We start from the raw sequence: 21,154 nt of genomic DNA on the forward strand, positions 1-21,154 counted from the left end.
AACTCTTTGCAAAGCCTGCTATAGCTTATATATAAAGATATATATATAAACATATGTGCCTGCTTAGGAGAGATTGTTCAGAATTGGAATCACCACGATGTTTGGTTTCCAGCTAAATACCCAAAGGCTTTTAAATTGTTGCAGTACTAACTCTGACTCTGCTGCAATAAAAAGGATTTTATAGTGACCGTGATTGTTTTTAGGTTCCAAATATGCATTTAAAGTTGTAATAGAAATGTTTAATTTCGGAGCTTAAGCATTTTGCTGTGGGTGCATTTGAAGTTAAATGATAGATTACTCACATTTGTGTGATCCTATGTAATCCGATTCCGCTTCAGTTCATTCTGTGCAAATCTGGTGTCGTCATACTGTATTGAAGGAGCGCTCCAGCTTCAAGCAGACATGAGTAATCACACACAGAATCATCCGACACATAGGGGCACAGTTTGGGAAAAAAATACAACACATTTGATTTATTTTACTAGTATCATTATTACTATAGTAGTGGCCGTTGTTGTGTGTGTAATTGTGTGTCGTTATTGTTGATGCCATCCTTGCATCTTCCTCTTCCTCTTCTCTCTCGTTATTTAGTTTAATAGAGCAGCATGATGCCACTCTTCACTCTTCACTCTTTCATCTTCTGCATTACATTCAGTTCTTATTTGTCTCTCGTTGCGTGTGATTTTAATAGTAAATGATTGATGAACTCATGGTAAATATTGAAATATTTGGATTTATATCAACACTACTACTACTACTACTAATAATAATAATAATGAGCTTTTTTATTATTATTATGTATATATAGTTTTCAAGGTTTAATATATGTTCTTATTTTTGTTATTTGCTCTCGTTTTTAACGTTTTATGAATGGTGTGTGTGAGAGAGTGCATCAGAACATACTTGTTGTATTGTAGCACATAATCGGTTTCTTTGTGGTTGACAGTAATTGTTTCTGATTATTAGAGTTACTGATTTCTTCTCACTTATGTTTGATACTAACGATGGCGTCGTTGCTGATCATGACTGGTATAACTACCTGCTGTAGTGATAATCAGATCAGCAGCAGTAGTAGCTATGGAGTGCTTTATCCTCCTCCTCCTCCTCCTCCTGCTCGTCGACTCGATCGACTCGCTCGACGCTCCACTGTCACACTGTACACCAAACTCGCTGCGCTCTCTGACCACTGCAACTTTTGCAGAGACTCCTCACTCCACTCCACAGACATGTCGCACAATAGCTGAAGTAAACCTGTCATTTCAGCATCCGAGCCTCCCGCGGCACACACACACAGCACGGAGCGGATTCCTGCGGCGGAGCTTCTTCTCTTTCGCTTTCCTCACATCGGACGTCACGTTTGGAAAAAATCCTGGATATGAATTATGATAATTTTCCCCACTAATGAACCGGGCCAGTAATGCAGGAGACCGCGGCGACTCTCTCATCAGTGCTTCAAGATGGCAGATTTTTATTGAGTTTTGAACAGAAATCTCGCTTTATTTTTTGCCATGAATAACAGGAATCCTTGCACCGATGGCCCCTGTATACGAAGGTAAGAGCTCCTTTTTTCTTACCAGTTATTGAGTCTTACTGTATCAATTGTGACACAATTGAATTGCGGCTGATGCCCGAGCAGTGTGTGTGTGTGTGTGTGTGTGTGTGTGTGTGTGTGAGAGAGAGAGAGAGGATGCGTAGCGTCTTTTTCAGAAAATTTACACAGCACATATTTACAGTACGCGTAGTAATCAACGCCGTCAAACGTCGGAATCTTTGTGTTTTAATGCTTTTCGTCACAGTTCAGGAATAAATGCTCCGTCAGATTGTGGTGCTAGCCGGAGCTGCGTGTGTGTGTGTGTGTGTGTGTGTGTGTGTGCGTTAGAGAGACTGCAAACCCACCTGAATAAGATCTCAGACTAATGAAGATACATATGTGTGTTGTTCCTTGTTAGAAATGTGACCGTTTGGGATGAGGAATGAAGGGACGCAGTGACAGAAGCGCCGTTTCTCGCTGCTTATTCTCTATCTTCATTCTTTCGTCACTAAAAACTAAAAAACTAACTGACTTCGCAGGTCTTTGCTGCCTTTTGATGCATTGTTGCAAATGTTTATGTATTTTTTTGCTCCGGAAACCAAAGCACAAGCTTAAAATGCTGCTATTCGCGACTGCTGCAGCATTGTGCCTGTGACTAATCCAATTGTGAGAAGCTACACAGCACGTTTGCTCCAAATCATTTGCTGTAAAACACGCGTTTTACTTAAAGCACACCGGTCCAAACACAAGCAAATACATTCGCTTTCGAATGTTGTTGCACGTACAGTCAAGGTGGGTTACAAATATAAAACAATGCAAACGGCCCATTAGTCCCGCTACGATCTAGGTCCGTGAACGCTCCAAATACAACTACACACAAATCCAGTACAAATAGGTGTAACAGTGCAACAGACAGTAAGATCATAGTAACGCAACAGTGTGATGTGACTTCAGATTGTGATTGAATCCAGCTGTTTGTATTGTGTCATTCAGAAACAGGCTGTAAGATGCGTCCTCTGCCTCACAGGGATCTATAAATAAGCTGTAACTGCACTGACATAGGAGGTGGCAGGTTGTCATGCTGATCACCGGCTTCAGTCAATTGAACGGTGTGACAAAGCAAACGAGGATCCTTCTAATATGTTTCCAATATTTATCTTTGAGCAGCCTCGTGTGTAATAGCTTTCTGGCTCTATAGTCCCTCTGCTGGCACTAACAGGAAGCCTCACAAGCCCCAAAAATGAACTATTGACAAGTAATCCTGTGCAAAGCCTGGTAGAACAAATACTATAAATACTTCTATAAAACTCTAAGCCCTGTTGGTAATATTGTGCTTATTTTATCTGCAGTATCGTGAAACACACAACGATGCTGCTGCTGCTAACTCTCTCATTATGTTCCTGTAGGTATTTTGTAGTGATTTTCCATCAGCAGTGTTGCAGCGTGGAGTCATATATATATAGCCTGAGATTTGAACATGAAAAGGAAAGTTGAAATGAGACTCTTATGCAAAAGGTAATTAGTGTAAATTACATTCCCCGGCTTTTCCCTTCACCACGGAGAGGAGGAGAGGGGAAGAGAAAGAGGAGGCAGGGGGAATTAATTACCTTGCCCGTCCTCCTCAGTGGTGGAGAGGGCTGTTATGTAGAGCAGTGGTGAAATGACCAAAGTCTCTGGTGGAAAATAGGTTTGGGGGGCCCTTTGCATAGAAGAATGAGTCCAGCTATTATGGTGATTGCTCACCCTTGGCTAAAGGGCAACATAACTTAAATCTATATGATTAACGGTTTCCTCCTCTGGCTGATATGGATCTAGAGGGTGAAGATGATAACAAACATTTACTTGGTTTTGCTGAAGAAATTGGATTCACATTGATAATCATTCATTGGGGATTTGTGTGAGAGGTGTTCTGCAGTGGCTGCTGTTTTATTTGATTAGTTTAAACTGTTTTCTGTCAAGCTCAATGAAGCTGTCGCAGGCAGAGGTCATTGTGTTTTGCTCAATGTGTGTCCACATTTGTGTTAGTGTTGTTTTTCCCCCATCTTCTTTTTGTATATGTGTGTTGTTTGCCTTTGGTCCTTCTTGGCCCAGACAGAAGGCCATCAGGCGGGCCTGCTGGCAAGCATGGCAGTGGTCTGATCACCCTGGGAGCCTGGTCTCATAACCCAAGCTGACATCTTGATGGATGTCTGATGAACGGAGCAGGTCCAGCAGCCCCCAGCTGTGGAAAAGCTAATATTCAGACACAGCCAAACTCTGCAGCCAGACTGCCTGGCCTTTTGCTTGGGGTGTGTGTGTTTTCACGTGTCCATGTGTGCACATACAAGTGAATATGCCCACCGCTGTATCCTGTCATGTGCAGTATATATGACCTGTACATGCAGTATAAATGACTACATATAGTGGGTGATATATGTGCCGTAATTCACTTAAATGGACGGCAGGCCTTTGGGAGAATCAGGCAGCCTCAGAGGTTGGCACCGGGCAGGCAACTTAATTTGCAGATCTGTCTTTCACAGGTCAACCAGTGTTCCAGAGAGTGTTCACTCTGTGCCCGCCTGGAAAAATGGACAGAGAATGACTCAGAGGCTGCTGCTGCTGCTGATGATGATGGCGATGGTGGTGACAGGGACTGCTGCGGCAAAAGCAGATTAATGCTTTATCCATCTACACAGCCATTATGTGTTAACGTGACTTTGAATCGCATTGTGGTTTTCTTGCTGAGGGACTGATGGGTGCGTTGGAATACTCCCTGCCCTTGTTGAGGGGACGTTGCCGCTCCGAGGACAGAGGGACAAAGAGCTGAGAGACTTTCTCAGAAACTGCTCTCAGCTCTCACTCTGCCTCCTCCCCTCGTGCTTCTTTGGAGCCGGTTGATTGATATCTTCCACATAGGCCAACGACCCAAGCTTAGAGTCCAAGGTTGGAGCTTTTTAAACTTGATTAGAATTGCAGGAAGAACCCTGGGGCCTTCTGGGGCCACGGCAGGGCCACACCTCTTCACAAATACAGGGGATCTGTGGACGGTTCCTCTTCCTGACTCTTAGGATGAGCACAGGGGTGTTTTTAGCTCTTCACTGTCCACAGTGGAGAGGGAGGGAGACGAGAGGAAGGACAGTTCATATCTGGCAAGAGATGGTGATAGTTAAATTGCTTGTTGGAAAGAACCGCCATCGCTCTGTAAGTCCTCGTAGCGAACGAGTAGCTCTCACTTTTCTCTTTTCAGCTGCCCGTGATTTGCTCTTTGTTGACCTGATGCGGCACCTTATGACTTATTTGAAAGGCACTCTGCTCGGCAAGGGTTATGAAAATGGATAAGCCGCCTTTACAAGAATCACTTTTGCATTATTCAAAGCTTCCGATCTGAAAAAAGAAAGCACAACCCAGTGTTCAAGGATTCTTTGTGCTATTGATTTGTTGAAGCATTTAGTACGAGAAGCTGCAGCTTTGCAGGGAGACGGAATTTGAGTTTAATGCGAGATGATGTGCTCGCCTCTCTGTGTGTGTGTGTGTGTGTGCCTTGCTCCCTGCTCAAGATGAGGGAATATGTGAGCTAACTGATGTGCTGAAATAGTTCACAGGTGTGATCCGAGGGTTTCGGAAAAAGACGTGGGGGAGGGAGGGAGGAGGGAGGGAGGAGGGAGGGAGGAGAGCGTCTGCCTGAATTGGAATGACAGTTTTGCGGAGGCAAGCGCGGTTGTACTGGCTACTTCACCAAACGGTGCCTTTCAAATACACATTTCGACAAATTTGTGTTGAGCAAACCCGCTCCCGGCGCTGGAGTTCGGCAACCGCTCCTACAACTCTTTACTCTGAAGTGTTTCATTTGAGATGCAAGAGGCTTGTGCAACTCTCGATCTCCCCTCAGCTGGTAAGGCCCCTGTTTTTAGTGCTGGTGCCATATGTTTCAGCCCTCTCTAAGAGACACCACTGAACTGCACTCTGAGGTCCTTGAAGCGAGAGCCGCCATCGGTTGCTGACATTAGTTTTTATCGAAGGGGAAGAGGGAGCCTGGCTGGGATGAAGCTTCAACCCTGTCGACTGCTTACACAAGGCATTTCCGCGTTGGTTGTCATGCATGTGTGAAGGCCTTTTTCCCCCCGCACTGTTGTCTCACACTGTGTATGGTGTCGACTTGTGGGGAACAGCTGCCTCTGGCTCTGTGTAGCAGTGTGTGGACTCCAAAAGCCCTGCTGGGGTGGGAACTGGTGTAACAGACATGTTACAGTTGTTGTAAGACTATTACACGTTTTACATCTAAAATATCCTCCTTGCTAAACTCCATCTGCAGCCAGCTCTGCTTTGATAACGCTGTAAGTTGTCTGCTGTGCTGTGGATGAGTTGTGTCCTTTTTCAAATACGATGCTGTGAATCTCACTACCTTATGACACACACAGTACCTTGCTTTGATCTGCAGCGAGTTTGGAGGTTCACACAAAGGTTTGCATTTTACTGCTTCTTAACACAGTACAAAGTGAATAAAGGCTTTTGTTACTTGCGGCTGTTGAGCAGTAATTACACATGGATTCCTGGAGCATACAGGCTGCTTTATATGCTGAGGGTGTCAACTCTTTTTTTTATGAATACTATTGCCCTGCGTGGCTGATCTGCATTTTGCTTACATGCCTTATATTGCAATCTTTCATCATCTGCCAATGACGCTCGCAATTCCCACCCCCCACGCCCCACGCTTCCAGGCCCCACCCCCCACATCTATCTCTTATCTGTCCTTCCATCCCGGTCTGTTTGTCGATAAGCCGCGAGGCCGCTGGCCAGCACACATGGTGCCCATGTGACACTGCAGCAACAGCCTGACGGCCAGATTGGAAGCCCCATGTACGTGTGTGCATGTAATTGGGAGTCTGGTCTGTGAAGAGGTCTGGCTACTGTAGCCTTTTTGTTCCCCTAATCATGACCCCCACCCCAAAACCCGCTGCCAGCCCCTCTTCCGCCACTCCCACCCCTAAACCAAACTACCTTCTGCCTTAACCCCCCAGCTTGTCTTATTGCCTTGTTCCATCACTAACCCCCATGCAAAGCTAGCAGGCTGTGTTTTGTGCATGTTGGCCCTGGTCTTAATCCTATTGTTTGTCATAATGTCCCCCATACCACTCCATTAGACATGACGCTCTCTGGAATAGGGCAGCCAGTGTGGGCTGGTTGTATTTATCATCGCCTCATTTGGCCCCTTAAACTTGACATGTTGCCTTCCACATACACAGCTTCCCAAAGCAGCTGGACAAAGCCTCTAACACGGTGCAAAAACAACAGCTGATATAAGGTACTACAGTTGGAGCGCTTTGGAAAGTAATAAACTCGCAGCCACTTCATTTAACAAAAGATCCTAACCATCTCTTCATATTATGCGAAAGCTTTTCAGAGTGAAAAATGGTTTGCGGTTTTTAATCAAGCCTTTCATATCCTCCACATATTTCTGCCTCTTTCAGGGGAAAGAGATGGGGTGGGAGAGAGGGGGCGAGCGAGCGAACGAGCGAGGGAGGGGCTGTGTGTTTACAGATAGATATTGAAATGAGAGGAGAAGAGGCGAATTACACAGCAAGGGTAGGGGACCAAGGTTAGGGTCTGAATGTTCCAGGTTATATCCTCTCATATTCATTGACACAGACAGCTATGGGCTCTAGTTTGCGCAGCCAGGCAAAATAGACTAAGTACCACTGCCAGCCCCATCACCACTCCTGGCTCCGGCCCCTCTCGGTCATGGAAGGGAAGTGGAGCGATGGGCGGCTGTTGGCGGCCCCTTCACAGATGGCTGCAGGTACAGCGCTACGCTTGGCTGATAACCAAAGGACTTCAAAGCTCAGACCAGAGCTCAAGCCCATTTCTGTCCAGAGCCAGGAGGCAAAAGGCACAGAGCACAGAAAGGAGACAGAAAGAGACAAGGACCGGAATAGTAAAAAGAGTCAACAGGCATGAAAATGAGCAGCTTTAGCCTTTTTTTCCTCCTCCTCGCTGTGGTCTTGTGGGCACTATTTGCTCTCATATTCTTAATCACATACCCACACTGTCTTATTTCAGCTTTCTTATTGTTTTGGTCTCTTTGCCGTGAACATGCTGTTTGTTTCGCATGTTTTTCTTTCTATGAAAGTTGTTGTGGTGACACCCGTGCCAGCCAAAAACTGAAAATAAAATGTGCCAGTCGGGCGACAGAAGGAGTCACAGAACCTGAAGTGTGTTCCTTTATGCTTGAATTTGGTTGATACGAGGGGGGGATTCTCTCAGGGATCCTTTACTCCCCCTGTTGGTTTTCAGTAGACGGCAGACTGGCAACTTACGCATCAAAGCAGCAAAGCAGCAGAAGGTAGAAGTGACAAGATATGCTCAGAGAAAGCAGATCACACAGGCTGTAAAGTTTAATGCTATGAAAGGCGGTCGGCTGGACTCTGGAACCGTTTGCTATTCACGTGTGTGGAGAAATTTATTTTTATTTTCTGCAGTTTTATGGAGTCTTCAGAGTCGTGTAATTGCACCCACCCTCACCACTACAGCCCGAGAACTGATTAGATTTTACGAGCTTTTAGGGATCCTGTAGCGAAGGAAACATGATAAGACTTCATTGATTCGACGCGATGATCCAGTGGCTCTTCTAATACCGCTCCGGTGCTGACATGAAAGAATTCTTGCAATACCGCCGCACCAAAGATATTTAATCACGTTCCGTTGCAACGTGCGTGATTGATAATGGTTATTTCAAGCGCTTTCTTATCAAAAAGGTCATATCAGAAAGGTTTTTATTGGTTTATGACCTTTCCTGTAGAGGTTATGTTTCCACCAGCGTGTGTTAGTTGTGCGTTGTTTGTTTTGTTGGCAGGATTGCTCAAAAAAACCTTTTCACCCATTGCTGAGATAGAGCAGTTTAATTTGAAGTAGTAATATACAGATATTTGAGTAGATTCATACTTTAGTGTGATTAGTTCTCAACAACGATACAACAGGAAACTGTGCCCTCGCTCTCTTCTCATTACAGGCTCGTTGTGATCATGTTAATGTGCGGCGGTGATGGTAAACAGCAGCGGCAGTTCATATGTCTAAGCTCCGGCGTGTTCTTACATAAAAAACAGGTCAGACACCTTTTAGAAGTACTCTCCACTTCAAAGCCCGAGGCACATCAGAGCCAACCAGCAGCTCTGCCCGGCAGCCGTTTGAACTGACCCCTCCATTCAGCCTGAACGACGGCGAGCGAGAGGCAGAATGGCAGAGAGAGATAGGGAGTGACAGAGGGAGAAATGAAAGGCTGGGATTGAGGGAGGGAGGGAGGGAGTTGACCGGGGTGGTGGTAGGAGTGTGTGGGTGGGGTGGGGGGGGGCGGCAGGGGTGAATACCCTCTTCAGGGGCCTAGGGGCCTCAGGGGCCTCAGGGGCACTGCCAGAGGTCAGGGGGTGTTTGTTGGTGCCTGGGGAGGGGAGCCACTGGTCTAAGAGGGATTTCGGTTGTCGCATTGGTGGCAGTTGCAGGGCGCCTCTGGAGGGGAGGGGTGGGGTTGGATGATGGCGCTGGGGGGGTGGGGGGGTCGCACATCTCACCCCTTGTCTCCTTTAACCTGTCTCCTTCGTATATCTCGGATCAGAGCTCCCGAGGCCGGCGCCCCCTCACCGCTCAGCTCCCCTGACTGAGCCCAGCAGCTGCCAACACACACACTCACACACGCACATATTCCACCTCTCTTCCATCACTTTTAGAGACGCTGGCCTAGAAAAAGGGCAAGCGCTGACCTATAGCTACGAGGACCTTCCCTTCCTCCTCCACTGCTCCAAAACAGAACCAGCAGCAGGCCAGGCTGGTTGTTTTTACTTCATTAGGCCTCTGAGAGACAGAGATACGGTGCGAGCTCCACGTCTGCACCCATACGTGTGAAACGGGAAGGATCGCTTGCCCTCACGGTGGCAGTCGGCATTCGTCTCCGTCACGCGGACCCCCTTCAGCCCCTTACAGTATTTTAATAGCTCCGCACCAAAACATTTCTCTCCTTATTCACATTATTTACAGTCTTCCCTCAGAACCTCTTTTCCATCTGTTAACAGCGCGACCAGCAACCAATGAACAGCATCCCTGGATTTAAGAGTTTAAATAAAGAATCAACATCTCAGACCACAGAAACAGACCCATCTGGTAATTTTTAGATGGATCTTGTTTCATGTAATTCACTGAACATATGTTTGTTAAACTGTGTATAATTTCAGAACCTTCTTCATTTGAGCGTTTCACTTTTCCGTGCGAGCTTATAGAAACGCAGCAGATTTGACTCTCCCTTCCCTTACATGGCTACACACCGTGTGGGTGTTCGGATGATGGTCAGAATAGCCGTCCCCAGTCTGGTTTTGGCTGCTATTTATGACTGCGAGGACACTGTAAATATAATCGTCTAAAGCCACAATTTTCACGCTGAATCAGACACAGAGGGCTGAGTTGGCTCGCCATATTTATTACCTCAGCTCTGTGGCCAGAAGGACTCAATAGCCATGTTTATGACACACTGTCAGTTGGATTAAGGACACATATGCCTTGCTAAATTGCTGTGAACACGTCCTTGTCCTTGTGTGTGTGTGTGTGTGCGCGCGCTATAATCTTTGAACGTCTGTTGTACTGTACAGCACAGTGCGGCCTCCTTCCTTTATGAAAGGAAACAGCAAAGGAAAAAGATTTAAAGATATGCCTATAGATGAGTCACCCGCACTTCAGAGAGAGAGAGAGATGGCGAGAAAAGGTGCCTTTAGTCCAAACGAGTGTGATCTGTGGCCTTAACGGGCTCCAAGCAGCAGCTTCACACACCCCGCTGAAATATCCCATGCTGTTGTCGCATAGGGGGGCATGCATGAGCGCTGGCTTGTATTGGACGGCGAGGAGTATTGGGGAGATGGGAGTGGAAGGCTAAGAACACGTTGGGAATATCAAGCGTCTGTGCTGTGGTGGTAGAAGTTGGGTAGAAGGTTCATCTCTCTCTCTCTCTCTCTCTCTCTCTCTCTCTCTCTCTCTCTCTCTCTCTCTCTCTCTCTCTCTCTCTCTCTCTCTCTCTCTCTCTCTCTCTCTCTCTCTCTCTCTCTCTCTCTCTCTCTCTCTCTCTCCCTCCCTCCCTCCCTCCCTCCCTCCCTCCCTCTCTCTCTCTCTCTCTCTCTCTCTCTCTCTCTCTCCCTCCCTCTCCCTTTCCGCTTTGATCCAGTAAGTAGTGGGTCTCATTCATAAGCGGCAGCACTTATCATACGTAAACACACCGCCTGCCCCGCATTTCATCCCAACCCACTCAGTGCCGTCGGTTTCAACTGGCAACTTCCGAGACAAGAGAGAGAGAGACATTGACTTTTCCACCCATTGTGCTAAAACACAAGAAAGTAATATGCAAATACACTCACCCGGAAACTCATTGGTGCTCTTTTCTTAGAGAGCCTCCCTGTCTGAGATTTGCTGTTTGAACAAGGCTGCGTTTTGGAATAATACAGGAAGTGGCGACCTGGCTCAGCTGTGATTGGTCCACCGGGTGCCTGGTCAGGTCGGACTGGTTCCTCTGTCATAGGGGTTTATCTCTAGTTTCAGAAGGGGCGGGGCACCTCATTAGTCCCTCAGGGTGTGTGTGTGTGTGTGTTTTGGGGTGGTGGATTTGTGGAAACAAAGATGCCACGGCTTTGACAAAGCTGTAAAGTCACGCACATCAATTTGGAAACACACACACACACACACACACACACACACACACACACACACACACACACACACACACATGCTCCAGGGAGCTTAAAAAAATCCCAGAGTACACACTTCTGAAGTGACACCAGTGATGTATACACACATTCTGTACACAGGGAGTTGCGTGTTGTTTTTGTATCGCGTCCTTGGTGGAGGTCAGAGTGTCTGGACATGGTTCCAGTTAGTTACTTGGATACACCCAGAACACACCCAGAACCACTTCTTAGCAGTGTGTTCCATGGGCCAGGGCAGGATGGCAGGGTGGGGACATGTTTCCCTCAGTCTGTCTCTTTATCTGTCCCTGTTCGCCTAATCGGCCCTAGAATCAACTGAAAATAGAACCCAAAGGGATGTATACTTAGACAGGAAGTAGTAAAATTAGCTGGGGGTTAATACAGTTCTGAACTTTGCAAGCCCAGCAGTTGACATATATTGATTTTGATAAGTACATAATGGAAACTGTGTTGCATTACAGTTGTTTCAGACATTTTCTCTTGTCATTTGTACGACCAGGAAGCTTTTGGTTCTTTTGCAAATCAAATTAAAGTCTCTCTCTGTGTAAGGTTCAGCTCTAGGCCCCGTTTCTGCCTCATCTTCTCAGAACCTTCACGTGGCGCTAACTCCCACGTGTGTGTGTGTGTGTGTCCTTGCTCATTGTTTTCCGTGCAGGGCTGCTGGCTCGCCTACAGTACATATGTTTATCTCGTTCAGAGTACAGCGTGTCCAGCTGTCAGTGCCGATCTGAATGACATAAAAGGAAGTGCGCTGTGGTGCGGTGGGGTGTTTTCTTACTGGGTGTAAATGATAAGCGTCCTGGAGAACTGTTGCTTATCAGGTGTGTGTGTGTGTGTGCGTGTGTGTTTGTGTCCCTGCATGGCCCCTTACTGTGTAACTGTACTCACAGCTTGATGCGTACAGTGGAAGTCAATGTTGGCGCATTCAAGCCTTGAGTAACAGGTGCCGTTGGTTTACGGTTGGGCACGTTTTCATCTCCCTCCTTCTCATTTCACGATTACCACAAGCAACAAATAGTTCTACTTTCAGCTGTTTATTCCTGCTGCAGCAACTCTTTCTTTCTTTTCTTTCTTTCTTTCTTTCGTTTTTCTGCCTCTGTGGGGAGGAAGGAGGGTGCTGTGCTCTGTACACTCGCTCCACTCGTGATTTGATTAATAAGAAATGGAGCTCAAACAGAGCCACTCTGCCACCCCTCCTCCTCCTCCCCCCCCTCCTCCGCCTCCTCCTCCTCTCCTCCACCCTTTCTCTTGGTTCAGCGCCTGGTTAGGCTGACCTGGCAGTATAAACAAGGCAAATGTTTTTCTCACACCAGCCGTTTTATGACCACACTTATGTGAACAGCACGCTGCTTATCTGGCCATAAGTGTCCAGGGGAACGAGGCCTTGCAGCTTGGCTTTAGATTAGGCTCACTCATTTAGACGGAAAACAAGTTCTAACGTATCAGGTAGTCTGTAGGAAAGTTGTGATGACACATCCACCCACATGTGGACACGATTGCTTTTTATGTGTGTGTACGTGCACGCAATGCCTGACAAAAGTGCCGGGCGACCATGTTATCTCACAGCCCGCACAACATGTATCTTTGGCTGGAAGGCACGAGAGGTGGGAGTGTCACATTTACAGCAGGCATGCAGCTGATTTATGTGCTAAGAAGAAGCCCGGTGTATGTCTGTCGCACAGCGCTCATATTTGCCTTTTAGGCGGCCCATATGCTAGACGGATATTTGTCCTCTTTTGTATTTGCAGGAGAGTTGAGAGAAATAACACGGCAGTACCAACTGGTCAAATACCGTGGTAGGGATGAGCGTAAAAGGTTGATGGAGCAGCAGCATGACAGCATCCCCCTGCCAGCTCGTCTGATGCATTATTCTATAAATAAGCAGAGATGAGAGAGCTAAAAAGCGGACAGGATGGTCAATAGTTGCCGCGGGTGATGTGAGAGCGCGAGAGAGCCAGGAAGACGGAGCGAGACTGCGCCGCGGCAGGCAGGCTCCAGCACCCACACTCAGGGCAGAACTCTGGCAGGGAGGAGCACAGTGCCGGGGCTGCACGGCATGGACAATATGTTCGCTTTTTTTGTGGTGCATTAATATAGTCGTAATCAGCCCTAAAATCCCTGCCCCGACATCTGCGGACCACGACGGCCTCCGAATGTACACATAACCTCCGTGCAAGGGATTGGAGTGATTGCACGTAAGCATTAGGGTGCTCAGAGAGGGCCGGGGGAAGCCGCGCACCCAGCACACAGACGCAAAAACCTGCAGAGAGGGGTGAGATAATGCTTTGTCTAGACAGTTAGAAATCATTTCATTAGCCAGCGATGTGCCCCCACCCCCCACTCACCAGTCCACCTCAAGTCTGAGAGATTCTGCAGAAACTGGGATGTGTGGGCCCAGTAAAGGGATCAGGCAGAATCTCCATCAGCGCTTTAGTGTAGAAAATACTCCAAACACAGAATGTCCAAGCCGGTGGAACATCAACTTAACAACAACAACAGACTGTCACTAGTTTCCTTTTGACAATGGTGGTCTCTGTATGTAACCACTCAGCCCTGATCCTCTCCTCTCTCTATACTCCATACTGATAGATGAGAATATATTTAACATCATTAGGCTGATTTCATACACAGGCAATAATCAGTTGTCATCCGCTGTCATTTTCTTCCACCGGCATCGACGTGCGAAGATGAAGTTTGTTTACCGCGACTCCAGGTTATGAACATGGTAAATTATGATTGGTGCAAAGCTCAATAGTTTGGAGACAGGCATGGATTAAGTGAATAATTGCCACCTTCGGCAAGAAAATTTCAAAGGACGGCGTGACATGTTGGGTGGTGTTTAGAGGCTCCCACACCAGCACACGGTGTCAGCACGGTGTAAATGACAAGTTTAATAAACGTGAGTAAACAGAAGCGGGTCACAGGCTACAATGCGGAGGCTGCTAAACTGCCCCTTTGTCCACCTCCTCCCCTTCCTCCCTCCCTTCCTCTCTCCCTCCCTTTCAGCCTGTCTCTTACCCTTGAATGGCACGGAGAACGGTTCTGATCCTCCCAAAAAGAAGATTAACAAACCCCTGACAGAGATGTAATCTCTCTGAAAACATTGACTATTACCATTTCAACATGCTGCCTCCAAACAGTGGAAAATGCCTTCTGGTATGCTTAATTGCAGTGTGTGGGACACTCAGTGTTCCTTTAGGTATGCTAAATGGAAAGCCGAGGCTACTGAAAGCATTCCAACATTGTAAATGAGCAACAATGGACCTTTACAGTTTTGCGCTGGGCATTGACTTCACATATCCAAATAAACTTCAATGGGGCATTTTCGGGGGAATGTCTCTGCATTGTGTTGTTGCTGTTGCGATGGGCAGCGTAGAGGGTTCGGTTGATCAGAATCTCGATCGTAAATATGTTGAAACTTCATTTGTTTGCGGAGAATGATTTATGAGCAGTGGAATTGCTTTCCCAGTGAAATATAATTGCTTGCATTGTTGTTGTTGCCTGTGTATGTTGTCATGAGATAACATTCCAGCCATTTGACCTCTTACTGTTGGTTCATTTAATTACTTATCTGCGCTCCACACTGCGCTGCAAACTGCATTACTGTTTACTGAACTCGTACGTTCCTACATGAGCGAAGGCAAAATTGCAGTAAGAGTTTCCGATTCATTTCCAAACAACGGATATTTTTGTCAGCTATATTTCAATACACAAATCCCTCTTGGTTTCGGGGGGCTGTGTGTTGTGTGTGTGTGGGCTTCCGCTCTGTGCGCCACTTCATTTATGTCAAGTGAACTCTCTGACCGCGGCGTTGAAACTAACAAAGAGTCAATGAGTGACTAAGATCAAGGTTGAGGAAGAATGCGTATGATACTAATGCAAAGAGCAGCTCATCTCAAACCGGCCTCGCCAAACCCCGAGCTGTCCATAACCATGTGGCAAATATGTAACGCTGGAATTTTCCATAAGCGGAACTCTGTGTGTCTGTCCATCCATCTTTCTGTCCATCAGTCTGCCAGTGATTATCCTCTCACACACACACATCCACACACACACTGTCGATGCTACCCTGTGACACAACCCATCATTCAAATTATTTTTAGCTTAAAGTACAGGCGCAGGAATTGGTAATCCAAGGAGTGACATCTGGCCTTCAGGGCTTATGTGATTAGCAGAGAGCCTTGCCCCTAATAGCCTGGCGGACGTTCTTCATTACCTCGCTGGACTAGCCATACCTACCGGACTGGACATGAGGGGAACGGTCGGAAGCATGCGAGGCAAAAAAAATGAACCAGATCTTAATGGGTCAGTCTGAAAGCAAGCGTGCAGATATGATAGCTGAGGCTCAACTTAGCACAGGAAGCATGGGATCGCCTCCACCGGCAGCAGGCTTTACAAGCGAGACCCTGATGTGCACTGAAGGTCCAATTCCAGAGCATTAGGGCTAAAACCAGATGACCACCGAGGTAACTAGTACGTCTAGGCCAGAGCAGAGGAGAGGTTGGGCAGGAGGGAAGGAGGAAGAAAGAAACAGAAAGAGAGAGAGAGAGGGCAAGAAGGTTGGACAGTCAAAAAACAAATGAAGCAAAGCACAGCGGAGGGCTGCCAGCTTCCTACTGAATTAATCATCATCACCACTCAACAGGCTAATAATGACAAAGTGACCAGGCATGTCCCCTCCTAGCTGCTTTCGGTCTGCGGAATAGAGCCCGCAATTATGGAAGTCCTCCAGTCTGGGGAGGAAAACGGTCCTCTCATTATCTGCGACAGAACAAAACTTGCTCAGGAACCCCAGCTTTCAGGATGTCTATTAAACGTGCAAAACCCACAATTTCTCCAGAAGCAAACAGTGTGTGGGTTGAAGGACTGTGAATGGGTTTTTGTTAGTGTCTGTATGTGCACACGGACTAACATGCTTTAAATTATGGAAGATTGATCAACAGCGAGGCTTAATTTGTGTGTCGGTGTTAACATGGCCAGGTGGAAGCTCTTATTTTGTTAGTCGTGAACTCATGTTTGGCTTACTGGAAACAGTTTAAACATAGCATCGCTGCATCTCTGGTGTAATCTGCCTCTCGTGCTGTAATAATCATTACAATGCCACAAACAAGTCCCGTTTGAAGGGCGAGATAAAGAAAGGGACTATTTTTGGGCCGCTGTTTGCTTGGAGAGGCTTTGCTTATTCTGAGGCAGCTTGCTCCCAAGAGTTCAGAGCTGAGCCTCGCTGCAGTTTTGCTTTTTGCTTTGTTGTCTTCAGGATCTGTGGTTGAGACAGAGTTCAGTGGCCCTGGCTTGTTTCCATAGTTAGTTTGAGTGAAATATCTTCCACCTCGTTCCCAAAAGTGAGTGTTGCGCACCAGTACATGCTGGGGCTCGGGTTGTGCAGTTCGTAAGGAAATCGCGATTGCAAGGTGTTTTTTTTGTATGTAGCATTTTGTGTTTCTCTGCTCTCTCTGTGGAGCCTCTCATAAAAGGCTACTTGCTCTGCTTGTTTATGTTGCTGCAGATGGGAGCAGTGAGGAAATGGCATTTCCTCTACATGTATCAGCGGACTACATAAGCACTCTCATTTTGAAACTGTCTATCATTCTTCTAAGCCTTCTGGCCATAACTTCTCTTGAATAACCGCATTGCAATCAGTAATACACTGTAATTACGAAAATTACTTGTTTCTACAAAGACGAGGTGATGCTCGTTCTCACAATTTGAATAGTGAAGCAGCAAAATGCTTTGGTGACATTTCCAGGGTTAGTCGATGCTTGTTCCTTTCCTATTATGTTACAGCGTTGAAGAAGTTACGCGCTGACACATCAGCATATACACTTGGTGTTTGAATGACCTGCCCTGACCCAAGCTGTCTTTATTTAAAGCTTGTAGCTACCACTCGTGTTTCAGAGACTCTCAAATTCCTAACCTCTCACTTTCATTCCCTTCATGTCCCCTCTGCTCCTCCCCTCTGTCTCCCTCTTCTCACAGGTATGGCCTCGCAAGTGCAAGTGTTCTCCCCACACACTCTCCAGTCAAGTGCCTTCTTTAGCGTGAAGAAACTGAAGGTGGAGCAGAGTTGTAACTGGGATATGACAGGGTACGGCACGCACAGCAAAGTTTACAGCCACAACAGCAGCAAGAACGTGTCGGCCATCAGCGGACCCCTCGGCATCAACAGCTCCCTGCAGGTAGCCAGCTCCACCCTGCCCTACGAGCAGACACTCATCTTCCCAGCCAGCACAGGCCACATTGTGGTTGCCTCAGCCAGCAGCACTTCGGGGGCCGTGGGGTCTCTGCTTGGCGGCGGGGGTGGAGGCAGCAGCAGCAACAGCAGTGGAGGTGGAGGTGGCGGCGGCGGCAGTGGTGTGGGTGGCGGGGTCGGCGTTCATAACCTGACACGCCGCAGTACAGTCAGTCTCTTAGACACCTACCAACGATGTGGGCTTAAACGCAAGAGTGAGGAGCTTGACAACAACAGCAGTGTGCAGATCATTGAGGACCACGGCCCACCGATGATCCAGAACGGAGCAGCCAGTGGGGCCACGGTGGCGACGGTGGCCACTGCCACCTCCACGGCAACGTCCAAGAACAGCGGCTCTAACAGCGAGGGGGACTACCAGCTGGTGCAGCATGAGGTGCTCTGCTCCATGACCAACACCTACGAAGTGCTGGAATTTTTGGGGCGAGGAACCTTTGGACAGGTGGTGAAGTGCTGGAAGAGGGGCACCAACGAGATTGTGGCGATTAAGATCTTGAAAAACCACCCGTCTTATGCGCGGCAGGGTCAGATTGAGGTCAGTATCCTGGCACGTCTCAGCACAGAGAGTGCCGACGACTACAACTTTGTGAGGGCCTACGAGTGCTTCCAGCACAAGAACCACACGTGCCTGGTATTTGAGATGCTGGAGCAGAACCTGTACGACTTCCTCAAGCAGAACAAGTTCAGCCCTCTGCCCCTCAAATACATCAGACCCGTGCTGCAGCAGGTGGCCACTGCTCTGATGAAACTGAAGAGCCTGGGACTGATCCACGCCGACCTGAAGCCAGAGAACATCATGCTGGTGGATCCATCTCGACAGCCCTACAGGGTCAAAGTCATCGATTTTGGCTCGGCCAGTCACGTCTCCAAGGCAGTCTGCTCCACTTATCTACAGTCCAGATACTACAGGTAAGAGAACAAGCTGATTATTTGAAACCGGATAGAGTGATGACTTGGCTCAAAGTAACAGAGACGTCTCAGAGCAGTTAGATGTTTTTTGCTTCATTTTGTGTTTGTTGTATTCCAGTGATCAGTATGCTTTCCCCATCTTGTTTGATTTATCTTTTATACTTTATAGAGATGTTTTATTATTCAAGATGATTATTTGGCCAAATTCTCTGATTTACTGCCAACGTTAAGAGCTGCCGCTGCTGCAGCCCGACCCTCTCTCTCTCTCTCTCTTTCTCTCTCTCTCTGGTCTCTCTCTCTCTCTCTATCTGGTCTTTCTTTGTCTTTTCACTTTCTCCTGTTTGTATTCTCACATTTAACCCTTTTCCAATGTGGGATAAGGCAGTGAAACAGAGATGCTTGCTGAGAGGCCAGCTGCTTTTAGTGTTTATTGTGATATAACGAGCGGTGTTGCTTTGAAGATTAAAGAAGGCCTGTTTACTTGTTCCTGCAACCTGTTTAAGCGGCGGTAACACACTTTGCACGCTGTGTGGGAAACATATGAGGGGAGAACATATATGTGTCGTTGGGAGGTTATGGGGAAGAAGGTGTTTCTGCCGTCTTGCCGTCTTGGAGGGCTTTTGAGAGGAATTGGTAGAAACCTCATCATTGAATAAGGGTACTAATCATGTGGGGTGGCAAGTTGCCCACGGGCGTCTATTCACCCCTATGCTCCCCTGGCCCCCCAGATCCTCAGCCCCCCATCGCCACGGTTGGCTCCCATTTACCCCGGGATAGAGATGAGGGGTCAGCCCGAGTTCTCCTGTAATATGTCCCTGTAATCCACACCAGTGGGCCCTGCATTAGAACCAGATGACTCTGTGGAAAGGCCTTTCTTCTCCCAGCGCTGCAGTCTTTTTTCGCCCATAGCAAACAGTGTGTTTAGGTTTCGGCTCAGGCAGTGTTTTGGGGGGGGGGGGTGGTGGTGGCTGTGCGAGGAATCAAACAGTGTTCAAGTCCACACAGAGGGCAGCTTTGTTAGGGGCTCGAGCCTGCTGCCGGGGGCCCGGGCTGACTGAAGAACAGGTGTGTGAGCCATGGTACAGCAAATACACACACTCACTCACACCACACAGAGATATATACACACACACACACACACACGCGCCAGGTGTTGGCTCTGCAATCTTGTCAAGTGCAGATTCCGTTGACAGGAGTTTGTTGTCCCCGTTTAGTAGGTTCTGTTGAGAGAAAATGTGGTTTTGTTATCTTTACAGTTCATCTTTGTCTTCACTGAGGATCATTGTTTCAAAGAGGCAGGTGCCACGAATTGACGATCGAAGTCATTCTTCATCGAAGCTGACAGGGCCTTTACTTTGTTTATGTACATCACTCTTCGGCGTCTCCCTTTAACCTGTATGGCACTGGATGTTTGCACGTACGCGGGCAGTGCTGCTCTGTCTTATCAGTTGTAGTCGCTCGTCCTGAAGCGAGTACCACCAGTAGCCTGTGTTGTTGTTGCTCCTGGGCTGTAGGTCAACAAGCCGGCCATAAAATGTTCCTGTTTGTTTTCTGGGGGAGTTAAAGCTGGAGGAGTGAAGAGATCATCCCTCCATTTCCTCTTGGCAGCAGAGGAGTAGAAAAATGCTGACACTGACCAGAGAATTGCCCGCCAGCCACCGAAAACTGGACCAGGAAGTTCAGCCGGGACTTGATGACCCCAGTCTGCGGCAATGGGCACTGTGTGTGTATGTGTGTGTGTTTTTAGTGGTTGGTGAATGACTTAATTGCATACATACAGGACATGTTTGTCTCAACACTGGTGTGTAAGGGTAGGAATGTGCAGGTTGTCAAGCTGTCGTTCTTTATGACAACAAGACGTCTTACAGGCTAAAGAGTGAGCTCATGGACGGTGAGGGTGTATGGGTGTCTTAAACATTGCGTGCCAGCTGGACAATTCTGCTTGGCTGTGGGTTGGGTTCGTGATGAGTGCAGGAGCTTAGATGAGAAACTCAGCCCATCTTTGATGATTTCAGATGTGTAGATAAATAGTTTCTTGAGTTTCAGAGGGAAGATTTCAGGTTTACCTGCCAGACTGTCTCTGTCGTCCCGTTTGATCCTCGTTCAATAAAACCTTATCCTGCCTTTTCCAGCTGCAGCGTCGTAACTCTCTTTTTGAACGACAAGGCAAAATGACGAGACACGGAATCACGGGAACGAGGTGTCTGTCTCTCCCGTATGACGTCTGCTGTTCCTGCGCTGTTCTCCCACTTCAAACGGGAGAAAACAGCAGGAGGAGTCATCACAGAACATAATATCTGCAAAGATATCATGACGTGCTTTGACTCGCATCCATTCTGTGAGAATTTGATACCCGGCACACGGGTGTTTGCGCTTGGTATGCCATAGATAGCGCATGTTGTTGATGTCGTGCGTGTGCTGTAAGAGCCTTGCAAATGAGTTATGGATTTTCCACAAGGTTGACTCATGCAAATAAAACACCAGTATTCAAGGTAAACAACTGACGTGCCATTTGCAAGAGCAGCTTTCCGGGCGCTCGGAGGTTTCGGCGTTGCCCGCCTCAGTGCCGAGCAAATACACCTCGCTGAGATCATCCGTCCTTGTCACGCAGTTCCCGTCTGGAACGTTTTGGAGATGTGGAGCCTCACTTACCTGAATACCAGCACTTCCAGGATTAGAACATATGTCTTAAGCTTTAAAGTGTTTCCGTATTCCACCACGATTCCACTTTGTCCCGGTTACATTAGCTGGTGACCT

The 21,154-nt window shown here is 47.5% G+C and overlaps 1 protein-coding gene across 4 annotated transcripts in view; it reads left to right on the forward strand.

Moving 5' to 3' along the window:
- Positions 1 to 1,166: 1,166 nt before the first annotated feature.
- hipk2 (homeodomain interacting protein kinase 2) overlaps positions 1,167 to 21,154 on the forward strand; it is a 68,554-nt gene continuing 48,566 nt past the window's right edge. For all 4 annotated transcript variants that reach the window (XM_076171876.1, XM_076171895.1, XM_076171904.1 and 1 more), the window contains exons 1-2: positions 1,167 to 1,552; positions 17,218 to 18,397. In XM_076171876.1, coding sequence (XP_076027991.1) covers positions 1,534 to 1,552; positions 17,218 to 18,397 — 1,199 coding nt within the window. In that variant the 5' untranslated portion in view covers positions 1,167 to 1,533. The remainder of the gene's footprint in view (positions 1,553 to 17,217; positions 18,398 to 21,154) is intronic.

Source organism: Genypterus blacodes, unplaced genomic scaffold (assembly GCF_046128005.1).
Source record: "Genypterus blacodes isolate CSIRO-AG114 ecotype Tasmania unplaced genomic scaffold, CSIRO-AGI_Gbla_v1 ptg000015l_1, whole genome shotgun sequence".
NCBI lineage: Eukaryota > Metazoa > Chordata > Actinopteri > Ophidiiformes > Ophidiidae > Genypterus > Genypterus blacodes.